The 9030-nt window shown below is 48.5% G+C and overlaps 1 protein-coding gene across 2 annotated transcripts; it reads left to right on the top strand.

The window, feature by feature from the left end:
* Window positions 1-423: 423 nt before the first annotated feature.
* Window positions 424-4067, top strand: hry (bHLH transcriptional repressor hairy). 2 transcript variants are annotated; one of them, XM_089574952.1, is made up of 3 exons: window positions 424-863; window positions 1139-1234; window positions 2611-4067. In XM_089574952.1, the coding sequence occupies exons 1-3, from the start codon at window positions 819-821 to the stop codon at window positions 3241-3243; spliced, it is 774 nt and encodes a 257-aa protein (XP_089431078.1). In that variant the 5' UTR covers window positions 424-818; the 3' UTR covers window positions 3244-4067. The 2 variants fall into 2 exon arrangements, with proteins under 2 accessions (XP_089431078.1, XP_089431079.1); XM_089574953.1 differs by lacking the exons at window positions 424-863; window positions 1139-1234 and adding an exon at window positions 1470-2536.
* Window positions 4068-9030: the final 4963 nt, after the last annotated feature.

Raw genomic sequence — 9030 nt, 5'->3', positions numbered from 1 at the left:
CGACGCGCCCTCTCCGCATCCGGAGGAAAGAACGGCCGCGCGCTGAGCGCTGGAGCGGGAGGGGGTGAAGAGAGCGCATGCGGCGCGCGGTGGGGGGACGTGGGGGGGAAGCGAGCGCGCCGACGCAGGCACCACCACCGCACACTCACGCACGCACGCAGGCGGCTGCGGCGGCGGCAGCCTGTTTGCAGTGCAGCGGCACGTGTAGCAGCGGCGGCGGCGGGCAGCCGGCAGATGTGGCCGCTGCGGCCCCCCTTTCCCCCGCACCCCCCGGCGGCGCGAGCCGGGGCGAGAGCGAGCTGCGCTGCCATTGGCTGCGCGAGCGTGGGAACGCGGGTGCCGAGCGTGTCTCACACGGACGGCGCACGCCTGTTTGACCTCGGCCGCTCGATAAAGGTCTCCTCCGGTGGCATTTTCCCACACTGGCTGCGGGCACGTGCTACTCCGAGGAGGACGACGGTGAAAGAGGCCTGCTGCCGAGCCTCCTCCACATCCCCTCTCTCGCAACCGCCGCACGCCGTTGCACGCTCTTTTCCCCCTCTCCAGGCAGCTTAGAAAAGGAGCGGCCTCGCTCGCCACGGGCGCATTGCCGTGTCACTCGCTCGCTCGGTCGTGCGCCGTGAGTTGTGCTCCGCGCTCGCCTCACGGCACGCTGCTTCTTCCACACCGTGTGCGCGCATCGTCCTTAGCCTCCGGCTACCGAGGCGAAGACAACTTCCTGGATTACTCTTGCCTCGTCGTCACATCATCTTCCGACGACGTTCGTTCGTCGTGTGATCTCTTGTCCTCGCCTGTGACGACGACCACCTACTAGCAACATGCCTGCCGATCGGGCACCGAGCAAGGCCAGCGAACTGCGACGAGTAAGTTCCCGATTCTTGCCTCGTGGATGACTTGTTTAGAGAATTAAGTTTCAAATTTCATACGACCTGGTGCATAGCCACGAGATCGGATGCTTACTTTACGACGATAAATAACCAATTGAGCTTTACTACTCACTTTAGTTTTTGATATTGTTTCTGGTCTGATAAATATCGCATACTTTCTTTAGATGAATTTTTCGTATTTTATTATTTTGTATCACCGCACGCTTTCGCCAGTTGTGGCCCAACTGACCTTGTTGTCTTCTCTTTTGCAGAGTACCAAGCCCATCATGGAGAAACGTCGCAGGGCGCGCATCAACCACAGTCTCACTGAGCTCAAGAATCTCATCTTGGATGCACTTAAGAAGGATGTAAGTATCTTTTCTGCTGCAACATTAGATCTTTTCCAAGGCCGCCTCTGTTGCCTATCCTAGCTTCCATGAGTTTCTCCTTGCTCAGTTTGTCATTTTTAAGTCTTGCGAGTCCGAGGAATACCGTTTCGACCGCCGACGATCAAGTCTTATAATCTAGCTGCAACTGCTTCTAAAAACCTTGCAATGTACGAAAATTTCGGCAAGGCGTTGCTTGCTCCAACTGCCAACGGTCCTTTCGGTTCGTTGGAATGTCCAAACATTCCCCCTCCTGCCACCGGCGGCTGGGTCGGCGCGGCAGAAAGCAGCAAGTGAATGCATACCACCGCACCCCTCCTCCTCCTCCCGCCGGGTTCTGCTCCATTCAAGGGTTCCCCGCCACTCGGAAGACGTTCCGTTCCCACGGTCGCTCGCGCCAGATGGCGGGCGGCGGGCCGGTGTTCGTTGCGGCCTTCCTTCCCTCTTTCTTTTTCTTTGCCTGCACCGCTCCTTTCCCGCGAATTACCCCGGTCTCCCCCTCATCGCTCTTTTCCTGTTGTGGCCGCGCTTTTCTTGAACGGACGCGCGTAAGAATTTCGCCTCCCTTCCAGCCCCACCGGCCAGCACTGTTGTCACTCTAGCGTAGCATACTGCAGTAGTTGTAGTAGCCGTAATTGTAGTTTCACCGCTTCCCGCACAACTCGGGTGATTCAAGGTAGACGGGACGAAGTAATCTTCCCTTCTCAAGGTGAAGCGCGTGTGCGCGCAAATAGGCGGCTAAGCTTTAAAAAATATAAAAACTATCAAAGTGGCGTCTGTCCGCGCGCCTGCCACGCGCCTCGCGTTCTTTCCCAACGTTCGTTCTTCCGTCCTCGTGCCGGCGCCGCGCGAGGTGTTCATTGTCCGCGCGCGCGCATCCGCTTCGGCGCGTGCGCCCTCGTGACACGCTCCACGCTTTCGCGCCGTTGCGAAAGAAAAGAAGGTTTTCCTAGCATTTCGCCATCTCTTCGCCTCTCTCTCCCGTCCGCCGCTGCTCTTCGCACGCGCCGCAGCGCTCGCTCGCAGCTGTGCGCCTGCAATCTGCGGGGCGCCTTCTTTCTTTCTGCGGCACGTGCGCCCATCTCCGCCTACGCGGGTGCTATGCGCGCGCCGGGGCTGCAGCATGCGAGGAAAGTGAGGAGGTGCTTCGCCCCAGTGAGCTTTTGTATTTGAGCAGCGCCTGTGAAACTTCGCCATGTCCTAGCCTACCTTTCTCCGGTGACGGAGATATCAATGACTCGCAAGACTCGTGTGATAGCTTAGTTTCAATGACCCCGCGCAATGGTAGTTCTGTGAAGCATTGTCACAAGTGACACTGATGACTTACAGAGCCTCTCTTTTCCTTTTGTTTTGTCCAGAACGCACGGCACTCCAAGCTGGAAAAGGCCGACATCCTGGAGATGACGGTCAAGCACCTTCAGCAGCTGCAGAGGCAGCAGGCGGCGCGGGCCATTGTCTCCGACAACTCGGTGACTGACAAGTTCCGGGCGGGCTACCGCGAGTGCGCGGCCGAAGTCGGCCGCTACCTGAACCGGCTCGAGGGACTCGACACTGGAGTCCGGCAGCGGGTCATGGGACACCTCGCCTCCAGGGTCTCCGAGCTGTCCACGCCTCCCCCGAGTCCGGGAAGCGACGACGGGCACTTCTTCAACGCAGGAAGCGTGCAGCTACTCCCCACGAGGCTACCATCGGGCGAGATTGCCTTCCTGCTGCCCCAGCCGTCCCAGCTGTCCGTCTATGCCCCGGTGTCCCCGCCGGCTACCCCCGGCCTGACTACCACGGCCGCGTCGTCCGGCATCCTCAGCCCTGCCTCCAGCGAGCGCTCCGTCTCGTCCTCGGCGTCGCTCTCCTCTCCGCCGAGCCCCGTCTCTCCGGCGTCCTGCTCCTCCTCCTCGGGCTTCCCCCACCAGCAAAGCTTCTACGGCGGCTCGATGTCGACGCAAGCCGCAGTCAAAGTCGAAGCCGAGGCAGTCTGTTGGAGGCCGTGGTGAACGAGCAAGCCACCACGACGATGCAAGCACCCAAAAGACTGGTGTACGGGGATGGGCGGAGACGATTTATTTCTGCCTCGGTTCGTTTTTGCAAGAACCCTCCCTCCCGATTTCCCCCTCACCACACAAAAACCACCATGATCTCTATGGACAGTTCCTCGTCGGCCTGTTTTACAAACCCGTCAATCGGTCCTTCCACGTTGAAGCCTTCACGAAGAATCGCCGCAAGTGCCTTAATACAACACGCGCAGACGGGCTTCGTCCATAGGACTCTTCTCGTGTTAAGTGCTCTGCTGTTAAAACACTGATGTTAATTCTCACGTCGCTGTCAACGCGTTGTTGAAACATGTATTTAAATGGGCCCTTCCGAGAGAAAAAAAAAAGGGCCGGAGGACGTGTAGAAGGACTTGGAGACGGCACATCTCGTTTTTTTGTTAATAGTGTACATAGCTATCGAGTCAGATTGTTTACGAAGTGCTCTTGTCAATCATCGCCTTACATGCGCATGCATGTTCCACACGTGAACTGCTTTTGATTGTAGTTTGTGTTTGACTGTGATATTTCGCTGCGTGAGGTTTCGGCATCCGTGCAATGCGACTGATCTGTTACCTTTTTTTTTTTTCTTGCTTCGCACGGCGCCGCCTCCGCAACACCCAATCCCATCTTCAACTGTACACTTCGCGAAGCGTACGAACTATTTATGAACCCCCTTTTTTTTTCTTGTACAATTATTATGTTTGAAGAAAAAACCAGAATTCGCCTTGGTTGGCCGCTTTTCATTTAGTGCCACCGAGGATGAATAAAAACAAATGTTTCCAACCTGACGTTGTGAACTTGGGCTCTTCCTTTCACTGCCTCATTAACTAAGTGCAGAACCTCTACTGATCACTTGCACTACGTGTAAGTCATACATGTGCGAGTTCAGATCCGCTATTGCAACATAAGCACAAGAATCCGACGTTGCACGAAGCAACGTTCGTATTGCGAGATGTTTGCAACGGTGATTGAACACCGCTTCCAAGAGCTTTAGTAATCGCGCATTGCTTTAAAGAAAGAGTAGTGTCTGCAGCAAAATGCGCACTGGTATTTGCATGAAGAAATCGGGGACTTGGTAAAGGTACAGTGCTAAGAACACCAACCGATTGGTTGGTTTGGTTTGGTTTGGTTTGGTTTATTGGGGTTTAACGTCCCAAAGCGACTGAGGCTATGAGAGACGCCGTAGTGAAGGACTCCGGAAAGAACCCCAGGTGGTCGAAATTTCCGGAGTCCTTCACTACGGCGTCTCTCATAGCCTCAGTGGCTTTGGGACATTAAACCCCAATAAACCAAACCAACCAATCGGTTGGACAGTGCCACTTTATAATTAGTCTAAAAATAATTTATAATTTTAGCGCACAATAACAGACTTTAGCGCACATCTGGCAACGGCGATTGGGGACTACAACGGACACCACCGAAAGAGGACTTAAAAGCCAGCCAGCAAGCGTCCACTTCGGGCACGGCACCGCATCGAGTATGCAGCGTACTCAGCTACTGCTATTGCAGGTTAGTTACGTACGGTGTGCTTCATGCATTAAGAGTAACAACTGCTGTTTGATCGCGGTGTCGTGCCCTCTTGAGTGGATTGATCTCTTCAAGCGTTCTAATTTACTCCTGTGTTCCCTCTACTCTGCAATGCTTGAGTTGCTCCTCTTGCTTTCTGGCGACGTTGAGACGAACCCAGGTCCCATGTCAAAAGCTGAGGCAGATGCGTTTGCCTCGGCTCTTGAGTCGATACAGAAACTAGAGGCCGCACAGGAGGCGCTCTTGGCAGAATTAAAAAGCGCAAAGGACAAACAAGCTGCCACTGACAATGAACTCATCATTCTAAAAGCCAAAGTTGCGGCGCTTGAGTTGGCCACTCCCTCAGAAAGCGCTGCAAATTCGAGCGTGAACGGAAAAGGAAGCAGAACTTTACGTGATGTCACAGATCAGCTGCAAACAATAACTTCAAGATGTGAGGACGCAGAAAACAGGCTCAGACGAAGTAATTTGCTGTTTTTCGGGATAGAAGATGACCCTGGAGAGGACAGGGCTACCCCTGAAAAGGAAGTCATAAAATTCTGCTCTGAAAAACTGCAAACTGCAACAACAAGTTCGCAATTAGAACGCGTACATAGGCTTGGGAAATACCAAGAAGGAAAGAACAGACCTATAATAGCTAAACTAACTTTCTTTAAAGACAAGCAACGCATCTTGTCATCTGCACACAAATTAAAAGGCTCAAAATATTCAATCGGTGAAGATTTCTCCCCAGCTACGCGACAAGCTAGAAGGAAGCTGCTTGACTTCGCCAAACCTCAAAAAATTCCTTTTAAACTGTCAGTTGATCGGCTGCTTATAAGTAATCAGACTTACACGTACGACAAAAACACTGATACCGTTGTCATGTCGCAAAGATAGCTAGACATAAGCACTTGCTCACGGGCTCTTCCACAGTCAAAGCTACCAATCAATGGGTCTTTGTTGACACTATCTTACGCAAACATACGAAGCATCATGCCCAAGCGCGAATTAGTTTGCTCTCTGCTTGACGATAACGAATCTAATATTCTTGTTCTTACCGAAACATGGCTAAATCCTGACATTACAGACGACGAAATTCTTCCTGATAACCATTCTTATAATATTTGCCGCAAAGATCGAACTAGCAAGAGAGGCGGGGGCGTTCTTCTTGGTGTTAAAAAATCATTATCTTCACTTATTATCGACTCGAACTCATCTCTTGAGATTGTGTGGGTTGAAGTAATAATAAATTCGACCAAACTACTGGTAGGTGCCTGTTACCGTCCACCTGACTACAGCACTTCTTTCGTTACAGAACTACGCAATAGCATATCCACGGCCCTCCAGCTCTGTCCTGCGCATTCAGTTTACTTATTCGGTGATTTTAACTTTCCGCTCATAAATTGGCCTAATCTATCATCATCTTGTCGAACATCTGTGGATTTTCTTAACTTAACTTTAGATCAGGGATCTCAAAGAAAATAATACGTGATTATAACAAAGCAAACTACTCTAAAATAAACAATGAACTTGAAGTATTTTTCAACCGCACGCTACTTCCTTCTTTTTATAATCGCTCGGTGGAAGATAACTGGGTATGTTTCAAGAATAAAATGTCTGCTCTAATTAACAAATATATCCCGTTGATCTCGATAGCAAATGACAAAACAAATCCTTGGTTTACTAATGCCCTACGTAAGCTCAGGAATAAAAAGAAACGTCGGTACAATACCGCTAAACGCGTCAATAATGATCCTTCGTGGGAAAGGTACAGCCTTTGCTTAAAAACGTACTGTTCTGCCTTAGCTGCAGCCAAAAATAAATATTTCTCCACAGATTTACCTTCTCTCTTAAATTCGAATCCGAAAGAGTTTTGGCGAATTATATCACCTGACCGTGACTCTAACAAGATAGCCTTGCATAGCGATACAAATACTCCCCTCCCTGACAATGAGTGCCCCTCTGCGTTTAATACGTTTTTTTCATCGATTTTCAGCCGCGAGGATCATACCAATGTACCTGATGTTGCTGACTATGACTGGCCATTCATGGAAAGTATTGAAATCTCGGTGGAGGGAATTGCATGTCTTATTAATAATTTGAAGATTTCTACTTCATCTGGTATTGACAATATTAGTTCCAAGATATTAAAAAATACCATTTCTATATCCAGTAACATTCTGTACCATATATTCAAGCAGTCTTTGTCATCGGGACAGCTGCCTAATGACTGGAAAATGGCAAAAATCATACCCATATTTAAAACTGGGAATAAACACTCCCCGGAAAATTACCGTCCAATTTCATTGACCTGCATTTGCTGCAAGATGCTGGAACATATAATTGCTTCTCATATTTATAATCACCTCGAGTCCAATAATTTCTTTTTTCGCCATCAACATGGTTTCAGGAAAGGATTATCATGTGAGACACAGTTACTCGAATTCACGACTGACCTGCACCTTAACATGAATAATAACCAGCAGACCGATTGCATTTTCCTTGACTTTTCCAAAGCCTTTGATCGTGTAGCTCATTGTCGGCTTATTGCTAAATTAACTGCACTTCGATTTGACTCCTTCACCCTAACATGGCTTCGAAATTTTCTTTCGAATCGTCAACAGTTCACAGTAGTTAATAATATTGCTTCGTCTCCTACTTACGTTACTTCTGGTGTGCCTCAGGGCAGCGTTTTGGGCCCTTTACTGTTCCTAATTTACATAAATGATTTGCCACTTAATGTTTCTTCTCGCTTACGTATTTTCGCTGATGACTGCATTATTTACAGATCAATTAACAGTACTGACGACCACCTGGCCCTTCAAAATGACCTTAGCCTAATTCATAGTTGGTGTAACACCTGGTTAATGGCTTTAAATGTGTCAAAATGTCAGGTAATTTCTTTTAGTCGTAAGCGTGATAACTCACATTTTTTATACAACGTCAATAATAAAGAATTGTTACATACAGTATCGTATAAATATTTGGGTGTTCAACTAACCGAAAACCTCTCCTGGACAGACCATATTGCAGCCGTTTGCGCAAAAGCTTCAAGGACATTAGGTTACCTACGTCGTAATCTGGGTAATTCACCTTCCAACATCCGAAAATTGGCCTATCAGACATTTGTTCGTCCACAGCTCGAATATGCATCATCCATTTGGTCCCCACATCCTACATACTTAACCGACATGCTTGAATCAGTCCAGAACCGAGCTGCCCGTTTCATTTCACGTAATTATAGCCATCACTCCAGCGTAACGCAAATGAAACTCGATCATTCCATACAGCCTTTAGTTCTTCGCCGTTATATCGCTCTGTTATCCTTGTTTCACAAATATGTTTATAATGCCACACAATCCACACTTCATACCCAGACCGCCTCGAACACGTCTCGTCGATTAAATAACCACTTAAGTTTTGCGCGCATGTACGGTACGACACATGCTTTTAACTTTTCCGCACTCCCTACCGCCATTCGCTTGTGGAACAATCTGCCACATTGCTTCCGAGTCAGATCAAGAAAAATTTCGTCATCTCCTACACGAGCATTTTTCACAATAGCACTTACAAATCACTTTATCTTGTCTCTTACACTTGGCAATCTGCTTTGAACTTCTTGTGATTTTCTTTTTTCATTGCTACCTCGCTCTTGTGAATTGCTATTTTATGCTACGTCGTGTATTCACTTGTATGCCTTGTATATATTATTGCTTTTTTGCGTCTTTTTCCCTGAATATCACTTCACGAATTGTACTCCCTGATATGGTCATTTTTTCTGTTTTTTGCGTTTTTCTTTTTTTTTACTTTCTAGTATTAATGCCTTACGTTAAGTTTTACTCATGTTATTTCCTTAAGTGTACGTACCTTTGTGGCCTTTCATTACTACAGTTGTTCCTGTTTCATGTTTTGCTGCTTACTCTGTAACCCCCCTTACACAATGCCCCTATGGGGCCTGTAAGGTATTTTAAATAAATAAATAAATAAATTGCATTCTTCTCTCACCTGTTTCGCTTTCAACAGCCGGTTGATGGCTATGATGTCAAAGGTCAGCATAGGTCATATGAGGCATGAAAAGAAAACTGTGATATAATCACTGTTTCTTCGATTTAATTCACTACAACGCTAAAGCCAGTCTGCCTCAAGAGACCCGGAATCACAACGAGTGATTATACTGCAGTTTTCTTCATACCTCACATGAACTACAGTGACATTTTACGTCATAGCTTACGTTTGGCAGTT

This window comes from Amblyomma mixtum, chromosome 2, assembly GCF_055824585.1.
Source record: "Amblyomma mixtum isolate Tamu chromosome 2, ASM5582458v1, whole genome shotgun sequence".
In the NCBI taxonomy this organism is placed as follows: Eukaryota; Metazoa; Arthropoda; class Arachnida; order Ixodida; family Ixodidae; genus Amblyomma; species Amblyomma mixtum.
This window is presented reverse-complemented; position numbering and strand designations above follow the sequence as displayed.

Excerpts from the sequence above, each read along its gene's own strand:
- hry (XM_089574952.1), top strand. The coding sequence starts at position 819 with ATGCCTGCCGATCGGGCACCGAGCAAGGCCAGCGAACTGCGACGA. Across the intron at positions 864-1,138 it reads AGGCCAGCGAACTGCGACGA|AGTACCAAGCCCATCATGGA; the intron begins GTAAGTTCCCGA and ends TCTCTTTTGCAG. Across the intron at positions 1,235-2,610 it reads TGGATGCACTTAAGAAGGAT|AACGCACGGCACTCCAAGCT; the intron begins GTAAGTATCTTT and ends TGTTTTGTCCAG.